Here is a 15,588-nt window from a genome sequence, read left to right as displayed (position 1 = left end):
TTAGTTTTAAGGGGAGCCTGAATGGCTTAGTCGGTTAAGCGTCTGCCTTTGGCTCGGGTCATGATCCCAGGGTCCTGGGATCCGGTCCCACGTCGGGCTCCCTGCTCTGTGGGGAGCCTGCTTCTCCTCCTCCCTCTGCCTGCCACTTCCCCTGTTTGTGCTCTCTCTCTCTCAAATGGATAAATGGAATCTTAGAATTTAAAAAAAAGGAGTTTTAATAAATCAAAAGTATCCTGGTGTTCAGTGGTGGCTCAGTTTAGGGTTGTACTCTTGGTTTTGGCTCGGGTGTTAATCTCATGGTTCGTGAGATCAGGCCCCGTATAGGTCTCCATGCTCAGTGCGAATCTGCTTGGATCTTCTCTCCCTTTGCCCATTTCCTTGCGCACTTGCTCACTCTCTCTCTCTCTCTCTCTCTCTCTCTCTCTCAAATAAATCTTTTGAAAAATAAAAATCAAAAGTATCCTGGTACATAGTTAACAATTTGTGGGGTTGTTTTTTTTAAGATTTTATTTATTTGACAGAGATCACAAGTAGGCAGAGAGGCAGGCAGAGAGGGAGGAGGAAGCAGGCTCCCTGCAGAGCAGAGAGCCCAACGTGGGGCTCGAACCTAGGACCTCAGGATCATGACCCAAGCTGAAGGCAGAGGTTTTTAACCCATTGAGCCACCCCGGTGCCCCATTTGTGGGTTTTTGACTGTTAAAAGGAAAAGCTTTCTTAAAATATTGGTCTCTCTCTCTCTCTTTCTTTTTTATTTATAGTTGACATATAGTATAGTATTGGTTTCAGGAATAGAGTTTAGTGATTCATCACTTTCATATAACACCCAGGGCTCATCCCAACCAGTGCCCTCCTTAATACCCGTCACCCATTTCGCCCATCCCCCTACCAACCTTCCCTCCAGCAACCCTCAGTTTGTTCTCTGTAGTTAAGGGTCTCTTAAGATTTGCCTCCTTCTGTTTTTTTATCTTGTTTTTCCTTCCTTTCCCCTATATTCATCTGTTGTGTTTCTTAAATGCCGCATATGAGTGAAATCATATGATATGTCTTTCCCTGATTTCGCTTAGCATGATATACCCTAGTTCCATCCATGTCATTGCACATGGCAAGATTTCTTTTTTTTTTTTTTAAGATTTTATTTATTTATTTGAGAGAGAAAGAGTAACAGCATGAGTGGGGAGAGGGTCAGAGGGAGAACCAGGCAGGGAGCCTGATGCGGGGCACGATCCCAGAACTCCGGATTGTGACCTGAGCGGAAGGCAATTGCTTAACCAGCTGAGCCATCCAGGTGTTCCAGATTTCATTCTTCTACATTCTTCTACAATATTTCATTGTTTATATACCACAATTTATTTTTTAAGGTGGAGGGGCAGGATTGCAGCAAAGGGCAAGAGAGAGAGACTCTTAAGTAGGCCCCGTACCCAGCATGGAGCCCAACACAGGGCTCCATCTCACGAACCTGAGATCATGAATGACCTGAGCCGAAATCAAGAGTCAGACGCTCAACCAACTGAGCCACCCCAGTGCCCCCATATACCATATCTTTGTTGTCTACTCATTGATTGATAGACATTTGGGCCCGTTCCATAATTTGGCTATTGTTGATAGTGCTGTTATAAACATTGGGGTGCATGTGCCCCTCGAATCCGCATTTTTTATTCTTCGGATAAATACCTGGTACAATTGCTGAGTCATAAGGTAGCTCTATTTTTAACTTTTTGAGGAAACTCCATAGTGTTTTCCAGAGTGGCTACCAGTTTGCATTCCCACCAGCAGTGCAAAAGTGTTCGCAGCCTCGCCAATATCTGTTTCCTGACTTGTTAATTTTAGCCATTCTGAGGGGCATGAGGTGGTGTCTCATTGCGGTTTTGACTTGCATTTCCCTGGTGCCAAGTGATGTGGAACATCCTTTCACAGGTCGTAGTCTTTTGTGTGTCTTTTTTGGAAAACTGTCTGTTCTTGTCTTCTGCCCATTTTTTAAAACTGGATTATTTTATTTTTTGGGTGTTGATTTTGATGAGTTTTTGATTCTGGATACTAGCCCTTTATCCATTATTTCATTTGCAGATATCTTCTCCCATTCTGTTGGTTATCTTTTGGTTTTGTTGACTGTTTCCTTCCTTGGCTGTGCAGAAGCGTTTTATCTTGATGAGGTCCCAATAGATCAGTTTTGCTTTTGTTTCCCTAGCCTCTAGAGATGTGTCTAATAAGTTGCTGCAGCCAAGGTCAGAGAGGTTGCTGCTTGTTTTCTCCTCTAGGATTTTGATGGTTTCCTGTCTCCCATTTAGGTCTTTGAATTTACTGTTGTGTGTGATGTAAGAAAATGGTCCAGTTTCATTCTTCTGCATGTGTCTGTCCATTTTTCCCAACACCATTTGTTGAAGAGACTGTCTTTTTTCCTTTGGACATTCTTTCCTGCTTTGTCAAAGATTAGTTGACTATAGAGTTGAGGGTCCATTTCTGGGCTCTCTGTTCTGTTCCATGGATCTATGTGTATTTGTGCCAGTACCATCCTGTCTCAATGATTACAGCTTTGTAATAGACCGTGAAGTCTGGGATTGTGTGGCCTCCCACTTTGCTTTTCTTTTTCAACATTAGTTGGCTATTCAGGGTCTTTTCTGGTTCCATACAAATTTTAGGTTGGTTTGTTGTAGGTCTGTGAAAAACGCTGGTGTTCTTTTAATCAGGATTGTGTTGAAAGTGTAGACCGCTAGAGGTAGTATAGACATCTTAACAAAATTTGTTCTTCTAATTCATGAGCATGGAATGCTTTTCATCTCTTTGTATCATCTTCAGTTTATTTCATAATTGTTCTATAGTTTTCAGTGTACAGGTCTTTCACTTCTTTGGTTAGTTTTATTCCGAGTTATGTTATGGTTTTTGGTACAGTTGTAAATGGGATTGATTCCTTGATTGCTCTTTCTGCTACTTCATTATTCGTGTATAGAAATGGAACAGATCTGCCCATTGATTTTATATCCTGTGACTTTACTGAATTCATGTATGAGTTCTAGTAATTTTTTTTGTGGAGTCTTTGGGGTTTTCTGCATAGAATATCATGTCATCTGTGAAGAGTGAAAGTTTGACTTCTTTCTTGACCATTTAGATTCCTTTTACTTTTTTCTGTTGACTGATTGCTGAGACTAGGACTTCCAGCACCATGCTGAACAACTGTGGTACGTTATCAATCTGTTCTTTATTTATATATTTTTTAAATATTTTATCTTATTTATTTATTTGACAGAGAGAGAGAGATCACAAGTAGGCAGAGAGGCAGGCAGAGAGAGGAGGAAGCAGGCTTCCTGCTGAACACAGAGCCCCATGGCGGGGCTCAATCTCCAGACCCTGGGATCATGACCTGAGCCAAAGGCAGGGGCTTTAACCCACCGAGCCACCCAGGCGCCCTTGATCTGTTCTTTTTTTAATACTTTTTTTTTTTAAGGTTTTATTTATTTATTTGACAGACAGAGATCATAAGTAGGCAGAGAGGCAGGCAGAGAGAGGAGGAAGCAGGCTCCATGCTGAGCAGAGAGCCCAAGTGAGGCTCGATCCCAGGACCCTGGATTCATGACCCAATCCAAAGGCAGGGGCTTTAACCCACTGAGCCACCCAGGCACCCCTTGATCTGTTCTTAACAAGAAATTGTAAACAAAGTTTCTTTGCTTTTAATTTTTTTTTTTTAAAGATTTTATTTATTTATTTGACAGAGATCACAAGTAGGCAGAGAGGCAGGCAGAGAGAGAGGAGGAAGCAGGCTCCCTGCTGAGCTCTCGAGAGCCTGATGCAAGGCTTGATCCCAGGACCCTGGCATCATGACCCAAGCCGAAGGCAGGGGCTTTAACTCACTGAGCCACCCAGGTGCCCTCCCCTCCCCTTCCCTCCCCACCCTTCGCCTTTCTTTCTCTCTTTCTTTTTAAAAAGATTTTATTTATTTGACAGAGAGAGACAGTGAGAGAGGGAACACAAGCAGGCTCCCCACTGAGCAGGGAGCCCAATATAGGACTCGATCCCAGGACCCTGGTATCATGACCTGAGCCAAAGGCAGACGCTTAATGACTGAGCCACCCAGGTGCCCGTTTATCTTTTTTTCTTTACCTGATCTATCCATTGTTTTGGAACGCCTTTTCCACGACAATATATTTGCATCAACTCAGTGAGAATCTGTTCTTTCTGTATCAGGATGTCTAGTACACCTAGTCCCCTGCTTCCTTTGATCCACAGTTGGTAAAAAGGGATTTTTTTGCAAAAGCCCAAACAAAGCCATGGGGAATAATAACACTTTGGTGGGACAATCTTCCACCGTGTGCTCTTGGTAGATGAAAGCATTGTCATCATCTGCAGGCCAGAGACATTTGTCATTAGAAAGATATCTCCAGAAAGACACTTCAGCCCCATGGATGGGCCCTGTCAGGGACTGTTAATCGACCCTTGTGCTGGCTGACTTCTCGGAACATGCCCTTGGATCCAGGTATCACATATAAGCAAGTACCAAACCCTGAGTGGGCACACACTGTCTGGTGACCTGAAAGTAAAGGTTTTGGAAGCTGCAACAGACGCTTAAGGCGACCGCTTTCCCAAGGTGAGCAGACCAGGCCTGTATGCCTCTTTCTTGCTGCTCCTTGTTTAATTTCTTCCCCTCTTGTTCGGGATGGCAACGTTCTGACCCATATTTCCCAGCCTGTTGCCAAAAAGGGAAACCTCTGTGACTGTCGAATCTGTCCAGGAACTGACCGGCTCATTATGTCAGACATCCCTCTGTCTTCTGTGTCACCAGTTGTCTTAGTCCCAGATGCCACTGTTGATTATACCGGCACATTTGTGGGCATCGGATGAGGCCATTTACAGTGGGGATTCTCACTCCTTGTTTCACGCTTCCTCCAGCCGTAACTGGACTAGGTCAGTCCAACACCTGCACCTTTGCCAATCGTATGAGGGTGGCACCCCCACATTCTTTTCCTTCTCTCCGTACAATCCATTCCCCTGCAGGGGAGCTGCAGATGGGCTACTTGCTCTTTGGAAGACTTTCAGAAAAGACCCTTGCATGTTGGGATGGTCCCTCAGAATGTCATGCCGGTTCCTCTGATTCCTGCCGTGAAAAGGTCAGTCGGCGCTGGGTGGCGCGGTTCTTAAAGTTTCTGCCTTCGGCTCAGGTCATGATCTCAGGGTCCTGGGATCAAGCCCCATGTCGGGCTCCCTGTGCAGTGGGGAGTCTGCTTCTCCCTCTCCCTGCCCCCGCTCATGCTCTCTCTCTAATAAATAAAATCTTAAAAAAAAGGGGGGGGGGTCAATCAGGGAGTTCCAGCAAATGGATCTGTCACTGAGCGGACCTCAGCTGGAGCCCTCGGTACTCCCCCAGTTTCATTTCGGTCCACACTGGGTGGCATTTCCCATGGGTATGTGAGCGTCTAGATAGCTGGCAAGTTGGACGTCAGGCCTTACCGGGATGTTTAACTGTCCGTGTCAACATCCATAATAAATTAGAAGCCTCTCCTGTTAGTCTGCCCCATGAAACCTCCAGAGCCACCCGAAACGGGAACTTCCAGGAGCCGTACGTGACTGCTGCAGGCAGGCTGCCCTCGGGAGGGCCGGTCTACTCCACGGCCGGAGTAGCAGCCGTCCAGCAAGGACCACCTGACTCACTGGCAGAAGTGGTTTTGGAGAGTTGGATGGCCCTTGCGTAGCTACTTGATACACGCGGAGGGGTTTGTGCAATTGCGGATCCTCCCTTCCCCGCCCCGTAGCACATGGGTAGGTGCCTCCGGACAGGACGGAATCCAACTGTAAAAAGTTGGGGAGCAAACACAGTGGTTGCAGCAAGTTCTACCTGATTCTTCATGGTCCTTGGATCTGTTCAGTGGTGACCTTCAGGCCTAGGGTCCTAGTTCAGAGCCATAATACAATTCGGAATTGTTCTGCTACCTTTTTTCCCCCTTAAGATTTTTATTCAAGGGTGAGTGCGAGCAGGGGGAGAGACAGAGCGGGAGAGAGACTCTTCAGCAGACTCTGCTGAACGTGGAGCCCAGTGCTGGGTTCAATCTCGACCCTGAGATTGTGACCCGAGCCAAAATCAGGAGTTGGAGACTTTAAACGACTGAGCTGCCCAGGTGCTTCTGCCCTGCTACTTTTAATTCTGCTTTATGATTTTAGGTTTTGTGCCTGTGGCCTGTCAAACCTTTGTGGAAATGATGTACCCAGTAAGTAGACACTGGCTCAGTGCTTCGAGCTGATCTGGTGTGTACAGCTGTGGCCGGATAGAGCCTTTGGATGGTTAGTGCCTGGGAGTTCTCCCTCCTCCTCTCGTTTACTCAAATGGGGCCTGAAACGACTTCTAACTGCTCGGCCTTCTGCCTCTGACGCGGGGCGGGACAACCGGGAAAAGCCCTTCATGGCACCAAGGGTCAAAAGCCGTGAATACAGAGAACTCCGCTCTTGATCGGTTAGGCTTTTGGAGAAGGATCTTGATCAAAAGGGGTAGATGTGAAAATAGAAGGAAACTTGATTTAGAATGGAGTCCAAACGCCCTGGAGGGAATGCTCTCACACACGAACTTTCTATCCCAGCTCACTTCAGACGCCCAGGCAGGAAGAAGGTCACTTTACGGGCTCAGCAGGAGGAAGGTTTTCTCCTTGCCCAGCAGTTGCCTAGCTGGTGAGAAACCCTGTCACCACCCTGAACCTGGCGCCCCTCTACGAGACTTCTATTCTTTCTCCTTTTTTCTCTGTAAGGTTCTCCTTTGTTCTCCAGACTCCGCCTGTGGTTTGCTATAGCTTGCATGGCTCAAATTGCAGTTCCTCTGCTAGTCCTAAATAAGCTCATTGTACTGGTAAAATAACTGGCTGTTTTATTTTTAAGGTTAACAGATGGAATGTTCTGTAAATGTCGGTTCAGTCCATCTGGTCCAATGTGGTGTTGAAGTCCAGTGTTTCCTTATTGATTGATTTTCTGTCTGGATGATCTCCATCATTGAAATGGGGTTTTCAAGTCCCCTGTTGCGATCATATTGCTGTCTCATTCTCCCTTGAGGTCTGTTAATATTTGCTTTATATGTTTATGTGTTCCGATGTTGGGTGCATCAATATTTACAAATGCTGTATTTTTTTGATGAATTTATCCTTTTATGATTATATGATGAACTTCTTTTGTCTCTTGTTAGTTTTTGACTTAAAATCTACTTTCTCTGATTTATGTATATCTACCCCTACTTTGTTTGGGCAGTTTGCATGCAGTGTCTTCTTCCATCCCTTCACTTTCAGTCTCGTGTGTCCTTAAAGCTAAAGTGAGTGTTTTGTAGACAGCATATTTATGGATCTTGGTTTGGTTTTTTTTTTTTTTAAATCCATTTAGCCACCGTGTCTTTTGATTGGGGGAACCGAGTTCTTCTATATTTAAAGTAATTATTGATAGGTACAAGATTACAATCACCATGTTGTTGTTTTCTGGTAGTTCTGCAATTCCTTTGTTTCTTTCTCTTCCTTTGTATTTTGATGATTTTCAGTAGTGGTATGCTTGGGGTCTCATCTTTGTTTAAGAATTTACTTATTTATTTGATAGAGTATACCAAGGGGAGTGGCAGGGAGAGGGAAAAGCAGGCTCTCCACTGAACAGAGAGCCTAACACGGGGCTTAATCCTAGGACCCTGGGATCATGACCTGAGTTGAAGGCAGACACCTAACTGACTGAGCTGCCCAGGTGCTGGGTTTCATCTTTTGTAACATGGTCTTTTTTTTTTTTTTTTTTAAGATATATTTATTTATTAGAGAGTGGGTGAGCAGGGGGCTGGGCAGAGGAAGAGGGAGACGATCTCAAGCAGACTTCCTGCTGAACGTGGAGCCCAAGGCAGGGTTCAGTCCCACAATTGGAGATCATGACATGAGCCGAGATAGTCGGACGTTTGACTGACTGAGCCACCCAGGCGCCCCTGTAATAGTCTAGTTTTAGCTCATAACAACTTATGTTTGAACGTCTACAGAAGCTCTACATTTATACATTGCTTCCACTTTTTGTTTTTGATATTCCTTTGCAAATTATAGTTAATTTTTAGTACTTTTGTCTCTTAATCTTCACACTAGAGTTGTGATTTACCCAACACTGTTAAAACATTAGAATATTCTGAATTTAACTGTATGTTTGCCTTTATGAGTGAGTTTTATACTTTGATAGGGTTTCCTGTTGCTAATTAGCATCTTTCCATCTCAGCTTGAAGAACTCCCTTTAACATGTAAAGCTGGTGTAGTGGTCATGACTTCCTTTAGCTCTTGTTTGATAAACTCTCTATCCTTTGGTTCTGAAGGACAACTTTGTGAGTGTGGTATTATTCCTGGTTGGCAGTTTCTTCTCACCAATTTGAAAAGACCGTCAAGTTTTTGCTGACTAATCTGTTGGTAGTCTTACAGGGTTTCCTTTGTATGTTGCAAGGTTTTCTCTTCCTGCTTTAAGATTCTTTACTTTGGGGGCACCTGGGTGGCTCAGTGGGTTAAAGCCTCAGCTTTCGGCTCAGGTCATGGTCCCAGGGTCCTGGGATCGAGCCCCGCATCGGGCTCTCTGTTCAGCGGGGAGCCTGCTTCCTTCTCTCTCTCTCTCTCTCTCTGCCTGCTTCTCTGCCTGCTTGTGATCTCTCTGTCAAATAAATAAATAAAATCTTAAAAAAAAAAAAAAAAAGATTCTTTACTTTGGCCACTTTTTGGCCACTTCAGTTACACTGTGTCTGTGTGCATTTCTTTAGATTGATAGTTTCTGGAACTCTTCAGGCTTCCTGACTCTCTGACAGGATGAATTCCACTGGCCCGTTTTCCAAGTTTGCTGATCCTTCTGTTTGATCTAGTCTGCTGTTGACCCATCTACCGAATTTTTCAGCTGTTCCTGTGTTCTTCAGCTGTAGGATTCGATACTTCATTTTCTCGTTGAGATTTTCGGTTTGTTCGTGTGGCTCTGACCTCCGTGAGCATCTGTAGAGCTTACTTCGCACTCTTAGGTGAGTCACTTCTTTCTGTTTCATTACGGTTTGGTTTGGAGTTTGACTTTCATTGAGACACACTCCACCGTCTCTTCGTTTTCCTTCATGCCGTGCTGACTTCTAGCCTGTGACCGGGCACTGGGCACCTAGCCTAGGCTCCAGTGTTCCTGGGTGGGAGGTGAACCTCCTCCGTCGGGCCGGCCCAAGCTCCTGGCTGCTGCTTAAATTTTTGTGACCGTCTAAGACAATTGTTTTGTTCTTGGTGTTTGCTGCTAGTTGAGTGTTTGTCAAGGCTGCGTAGTGTCCCTGCGGGGAAGATCTCAGCACACACAGGCGCGCAGTCTGAGTAGAAGCCAGACTCTCAGCCACTGGGGAAGTATGGAAGTGACGCCTCTTTCTGAGGTCACCTGTGAGATGGGTGTTTCTCCCATCTTCCCTAGGCCGAGTTCCTCTGCACTTGGCCAAGGAGGTCGGGGGGTTGGGGGAGTGTTGCTCCTGTGCCCATTAAAAACTGCTTTCTTTTTCTTTTTCTTTTTCTTTTTCCTTTTTTCTTTTCTTTTCTTTTCTTTTCTTTCTTTTTTTCTTTCTTTCTTTCCTTCCTTCCTTCCTTCCTTCCTTTCCTTTTCTTCCTTCTTTTCTTTCTTTCTTTTCTTTTCTTTCTTTCTTTCTTTCTTCCTTCCTTCCTTCCTTCCTTCCTTCCTTCCTTCCTTTCTTTCTTTCTTTTTTTTTTTTTGCTGCAGTCCTGTGAACTGAGTGCAAGCAGCATGGGCTATCAAGCCAGGTGCTCCAGGGATATGTTGGGTGGCAGCCGCAAAAACTAAGGCCCGATGTGTATAAGCTCCTTCCGGGGAGATACAGGCGCTTTGGCGTGGGCTAGAGGGGAGTGGACAGAGGCTGCATCTGCTGGCTTCCCTGTTCTCTGGTGGCTTAGCAGGCAGCCCGTAGATGTGTGCTAAATGTAGAAGCTGAACTCTGAGACAACAGTTTTTAATATATGCAAACAGAACCTTTTCAGGGAAAGATCAAGAGATAGTCCTCTAGGGCTGGTTAAGCACCATTTCCTTGTTAGTCTTCTGGGCCTGGGCTCATGGCTATAAGCCCTGCTGGCTTAAAAGAGGTGTTTCAGGATGCCTGGGGGGCTCAGAGGGTTGAGCATCTGCCTTTGGCTCAGGTCATGATCTCCAGGTGCTAGGATCGAGCCCCATGTCTGGCTCCCAGCTCGGCGGGGAGTCTTTCGGAGTCTTTCTCCCTCCCCGTCTCCCCCTGCTTGTGCTGTCTCTCTCAAAGGAATAAATAAAATTCTTAAAAAAAAAAAAAAAAAAAAAAAAAAAACAATTTTAGGGGCCCATCTCTGTGTTAAAACTTGAGGCACTAAATGTGGGGTCCGATCTGTTCAGGGGGGAACCGTGGGGTTGGCAGCTTCCGGCTGATTGCGCGGCATCATGTCAGGGTTGGGGTTTATGGTGAGGGCTTGGCTCAGCTTTTCCTGCCCATTTCAGTATGTAGAAGAGTAGCTCAGCCAGTTGGATTTTTTTTCCATGAAAAATGAATCCGGGTGTAGTGGTGCAAGTGCTGTGTTCTGGGGAGGAGTTCAGGGGCCTCCTGTGTCCCCGTCTTGGGCCAGAACCCTTAGCTCACATCTTAACACGTTTGGATACGACTCAGTTCTTCCCCACCTTGTGTTTTCAAAGACCTCGTCTAAGTAACTCATTGTATATTGTTTTAGAGCTTGGAGTTTGATAGCTTCGTTTTTCAGTCAACTTAAATTCTAAGCGGTATTCTTAACATTCCACATCAGGACAGATCCCATTTAAAGATCAGACGCTTCTTATGTACTTTTTAGGTGGCCGCATCCTCTGAAGGCTATGGATGCGTGACGTGTGACACGAGAAGTCCCCGGCCCACTTCCCCCAGACGAGACCCCCCCCCCCCCGAACGTATCGTGAGGAAGGCTGGGGCACAGGTTGGAAAAAGGATGTTCTTGGCCCAACCTGACTTAACTGTGTTTGTATTTTTGTTTCCTCAAAACTCTCTGTAGTTTTATGCATCCTAATACTCATTTTGAGATTTTGCACAAACATCTGAGAGCAGATGTGCCCTGCCCTGACTAGAGCAAGAGGTCGTGCTTTAGGAGAGATACTAACAAGGGGGTCGTCTCTTTTAAATCTTCTAATATAGGACTATCCTAGCATTAAAAAGCCCTGAAGGGGTTTTTTCAAGTTTTTTACTGTGGAATCTTTACTTGTCATTTTTTAATGGACTTAAATTGTGACTTTGTTTTCATCTCTTTACCAATTTGGAAGTCAGAGTTCACAAGGCAGAGTTAGAGAAATGAATGGTTGCTACTCTGCCCTCTAGAGGTTCCTGTGCTCTGTGGCCGGATTACTGTCAACAGACTGCATGTGATCTCATCTAGACATACTCCGTTTATTATGTAGCTTAAACAGCTGCACAGAATGCTACAAAAGCCGGAGATTTTAAGTAGTGCGGCAAAGAGCACACTAACTGGGGTCCCGATTGTCCTGCTGCCCAGGATCCCGAGGTGGCATCTCAGTTAGCAACAGCCGTGGCTCAGTAAGTAACAAGGGCTGGTGGTCCTTACTCAGAAACTTCAGATGATGGAAAATCCCAGTGCCTGATCATGCTAACAGGTAAGCAAACGGACAGTAAAACGGGATCCTAAGTAACAAACTTAGCTCTGCTGCTTTTGAGAGTTAACTGTTAGATCTAGAGTGGTGGTGGTGTTTCCCCCCCCCTCCCCAGATCTAGATCTTCTCTACCTTGGGTTCACAAAGGAGCCAGTGGAACATGGTCCCTCGGGAAGGTTCAGCATTGTTTTTACTTTCCCACTTAAGCTTTGTGTTAATCCCATATGTATAATTGCTTTTATTTGCCGACGCTAGTCAGAAAATTTGTATACTTTACGCAACTATAGAGATGGGGCAGCATCCTCCTAGAAACACAATTTCCATACACATGTGAAATCTTGATCATGCATACTGTTGAAAAATGACACCATACTGCAGCCAGAGAAGGAAGAGTATTTATGTATGGTAAAAAGGCAAGTGAGTGAAGCTATACCTTTATTGCATTACTCTTAGTACATCCACAACTGTTTCCACCTAAATAGATCTCTAAAATAAGCATACACAAGTATTGACTATTATCTACAAATATTTATTGTAACACTTGAATAGAACTACAGGAAGCCCTTGGCACTGATAGAAAATATTGATTCACTGTTAGGTTACAAAAATTTATACATAGCAAAATTTAATGCTCTTTACATAAAAAATATTAGACTACTTAAACAAAAAACTTTCAAAAATTCCTGGTAGTAGCTACCAGAATTAGAAAAGTAAAATTAGGCTTGAGACACTGCCTGTTCTAGAACACTGGACTCTAACAGCACCTCCACTGCTGGAAAAAAAAATATTTAAGTCTGTCATGCAACAGGAAAACAAAACAAGCTATTCTGGAACAACTGTTCTACACGGAAGAGAGCTTCTCCCAGTTAAAAGAAAAAAAGTCAAGATCCAAATAGGCATTTTTAGGCATTAACAACAACAACAGAAAGAATCCAAATGAAATACTATACTTGATGTTCAATTTTAATAGCATCTTGATAAAGGTATGCTTCCTTTCATTTTAATACATTTCTGCACATGTATATGTTTTAAAATCCAGGAAACAGCCAAACCACAAGTTAATTCTTAACATGAATATACATAGTTAACCCTATATTATGCAGCCCCTTTTAAAAAGCACTGATGCACCCAACAGTTATATGTATCATTTCATAAAGAACAACACAAAGTTTACCGTCACTAATATCCAGTACCTATAATCACTTAATGTTCTGGAACACAATGATTTAGAAGGCAAGTTTCTTTTGAAAATGGCTTAAACTCAAGCAGGTGTTTTTTTGTTTTTTTTTTTTCTTTTTTTATGTTGAACATCGAACTTTTATTATTCCAGGAAAGATTTTTAAAAATGAAATAAATACCAACCCTAATTTAAATCACTTAAGTATTCAAGTCTATAAAAGTAGGAGGAGGTCTGTGGTCTACTTGTAATTAGGTTTTAGATAGTTGGTATGAAACTGTAAACTTGCTATTCAGACCACATAGAAATGGTTGCGAATGGTGGTCATTTTAATAAGGTAACACTTCTTAATTAAGAAAAACATTGGTGGAACAAAAGTCTGTGAAGGATTTGGGGTCTCCTGTTGTAAAATAAGTTCCTAGAAATTTAAAACAAATACTCATTAAGGCAGAGCTGACATTTATTTCCCAGGAAAGAAGAATGACAACTGGGCCATTTTATTTAAAGGAAATCTATTATAAAATTGATTCTGGAAAGCTTGTCAAGGAGTCAGAATCCAGCTTCTTTGGGGGCAGGTGTAGCAGAATTATAGTAGCTCCTTTTAGCATTATTGAAAAATAGATTTCTCATTGGGTCAGGAGATTAATGTAGGCTGGACTCAAGGGGTAGGGAAGGCAGCTAATTTTTAAAAAGTCAATTGTTAAGAATCACATTATCTTTGAGCCAAAGTTTAATAAATGTCAGCTGTCAGAAATGGAACCCCCCCCCATTCCATTTTATTCCCTATAGATGAAGTGACTGATGGACAGATGGCATATGTGAATTGGTGGTCACGTTCCTTGATGCCGGCACAGCCTCGGTCCCTCTCAAGGAACAGGCCATGTCCCCATCGCCTGTTTTGGTAGGATCGCTCTACCGATAAACCTGAACATGCCACCAATTTCAGAAAGATCAACCATCCTTTTGTCAAAGTGTTGCCTTTTAAAATGGCTAACATGAAACCTCCAACATCTGCTCTAAAGAAAAAGATTGACCTGCTGGAAGGTGTTCCTAGAAATACATCCCAGCAGCTGGAGCCAGACAGTGAAGTGGATAGGCTGTTTGGTCGGGTACACATCTGTACTGCAGAGCAGCTGTCTCGGCAGTGGGCAGAGCTGTCAACGCGTCGGCCGTAACGCTCTGGCAAACATTTATGTGTACGAATTGAGTTGTTCTTTTGACCGAGACTGGATATCTTGCAGTTCCTGTTCTTCCTTTGCTTTGACATCCTGGTAAGCCTGCATTTTGCTTGCATCCTTTAAGTAAGCCCAGTTAGAAGACAGTATCATGAGGAAGTGGATCTGGAAAAGAAGGGCGAGCGTGATGGCTAGTGAGCATGTCAGAAGGCAAAGCAAGCTGCTAGGCAGTTAGACGGTCTGTGCTGTCAAAGGGGAGAGGGTTATTTGGATTAATACTCATTCTGCTGTCAGAGCCCTCAGACCTGGAAGCATGCTCTACTAGTATGCTTAAGAGTAAGAGGCTGAAGAAAAGTTAGTATACAAACACAATGAACTGAAAAAAAAAAACGGCCAAAGTTATTGTTAAGTAAAAGCAAAAATGAAACAGGAGAGGGTTGTTTTGTTTTTTCTTTACCATTTTGGGAGTAATTGTAACTAACGCAGACGTTGGAAACACCTTGTGTGCTTATCTTAAAATCAGGGCAGTGCCAAGATCTTAAAAATCAATTCCCCGAAGGCCTATAAGTGAATGATACTTATTTTGAGTAACTCATCAACTGCGGAGTTAACGGGAAAATTACGTGTATGTCAAGACCAAAATGCAGATCTCTAGGCCCAGCCCGCCGTCTGCGTGAGCGCGTGCGCAGTAGCGCACCTCTGGTTTTCGTTCTAGGCCTGCCTTAGTGCAGGTCACCCAGGGTACAGATCCTTCTTCTCCACAGTGGAGGTGGCCAACCCTTCTCGCCCGCTCCTTTTCCTCATCTGCCCTGCAAAATCTACATCTCCGGTTCCTCCGATTTCCTTTTCAACATATTTGAGACTTTCCGATCCAGGCCCCATGGCTCTTGCACTCAGCACCGGACGTGCCGGGTGAGAGCCGGCTACGGGCAATCAGACACTCCGCACCAAAACGCACCAAGGCGAGGTTGCTGAGAAAGTGTGCTGCGGAGAGCTACACGCCCCACGTACAGTCCCACAGAAAAGGACAGGGTGCCCTTGCTTTTTCTTCACATTGTCCTCTAGCTGGGTGGGCTAACTGGAGGGGCCTGTACTGGGTAGTGAGCCATGAGATCAGAAAGAGTTGTAGTCAAATTTACAGTGTGTTTGCCTTTTTTTCCAGAGTCGAAGAAAACGCGTCTCTGCCATCTCCTCTCCAGCACTGGTACTGGTTATCAAGCAAGCGACAGTAATAGACAAGGCCGGTGTTACAAAGTTTTAACACTTCATTTAGAGATACTGCTCCAAGTTCAAGAGAATTAGTTTTTAACGGATGCTCACCAAGGTCAGTACATAACTGAATCCTTTTCACAACGTGGAAATAGCCAGATCTCATCTTTTTGTAATTCACTCAGGGTAAGTCATCTTATTAATCTACAATGCAAAATGAGTGGACTAGAGCTATTTACAAATTCCTGTCACCAGACTGCAGCAACCTAGGCTCGGCTTTAGTCAGGGAGATGTCAGGCTCCCGAGGAGCGCTCCCTACGGCTCCTCGTTGGCCTTAAGCAATTTAGAATTTAGTGCAGCAATCTTCCCGACTCTTAAACTTCAAGACGGCATAGTTATAGGTAGTAGCCATCATGTAGATCAGCTGGT

General features: G+C 44.2%; 1 protein-coding gene and 1 long non-coding RNA gene across 8 annotated transcripts in view; one reads left to right on the top strand and one right to left on the bottom strand.

Annotated features, from left to right (window-relative positions):
• Window positions 1-8,418: 8,418 nt before the first annotated feature.
• On the top strand, window positions 8,419-15,345 carry LOC309856204. 2 transcript variants are annotated; one of them, XR_014307092.1, is made up of 4 exons: window positions 8,419-8,457; window positions 8,691-8,968; window positions 11,309-11,601; window positions 15,113-15,345. It is a non-coding gene; the product is annotated as an uncharacterized lncRNA (long non-coding RNA). The 2 variants fall into 2 exon arrangements; XR_014307093.1 differs by lacking the exons at window positions 8,419-8,457; window positions 15,113-15,345 and having other exon boundaries at window positions 8,687-8,968; window positions 11,309-12,365.
• GPM6B (glycoprotein M6B) overlaps window positions 12,017-15,588 on the bottom strand; it is a 151,047-nt gene continuing 147,475 nt past the window's right edge. For 4 of the 6 annotated variants that reach the window (XM_082717044.1, XM_082717047.1, XM_082717043.1 and 1 more), the window contains one exon: window positions 12,017-14,115. In XM_082717044.1, coding sequence (XP_082573170.1) covers window positions 13,966-14,115 — 150 coding nt within the window. In that variant the 3' untranslated portion in view covers window positions 12,017-13,965. Of the gene's footprint in view, window positions 15,584-15,588 lie in introns of all 6 variants that reach the window. The other 2 variants (XM_082717045.1, XM_082717048.1) reach the window with 1 other exon arrangement.

The sequence above is a fragment of the Mustela nivalis genome (assembly GCF_964662115.1).
Source record: "Mustela nivalis genome assembly, chromosome: X".
In the NCBI taxonomy this organism is placed as follows: Eukaryota; Metazoa; Chordata; class Mammalia; order Carnivora; family Mustelidae; genus Mustela; species Mustela nivalis.
The sequence above is the reverse complement of the archived record's forward strand: the minus strand, read 5'-3'. Positions and strand labels throughout refer to the sequence as shown.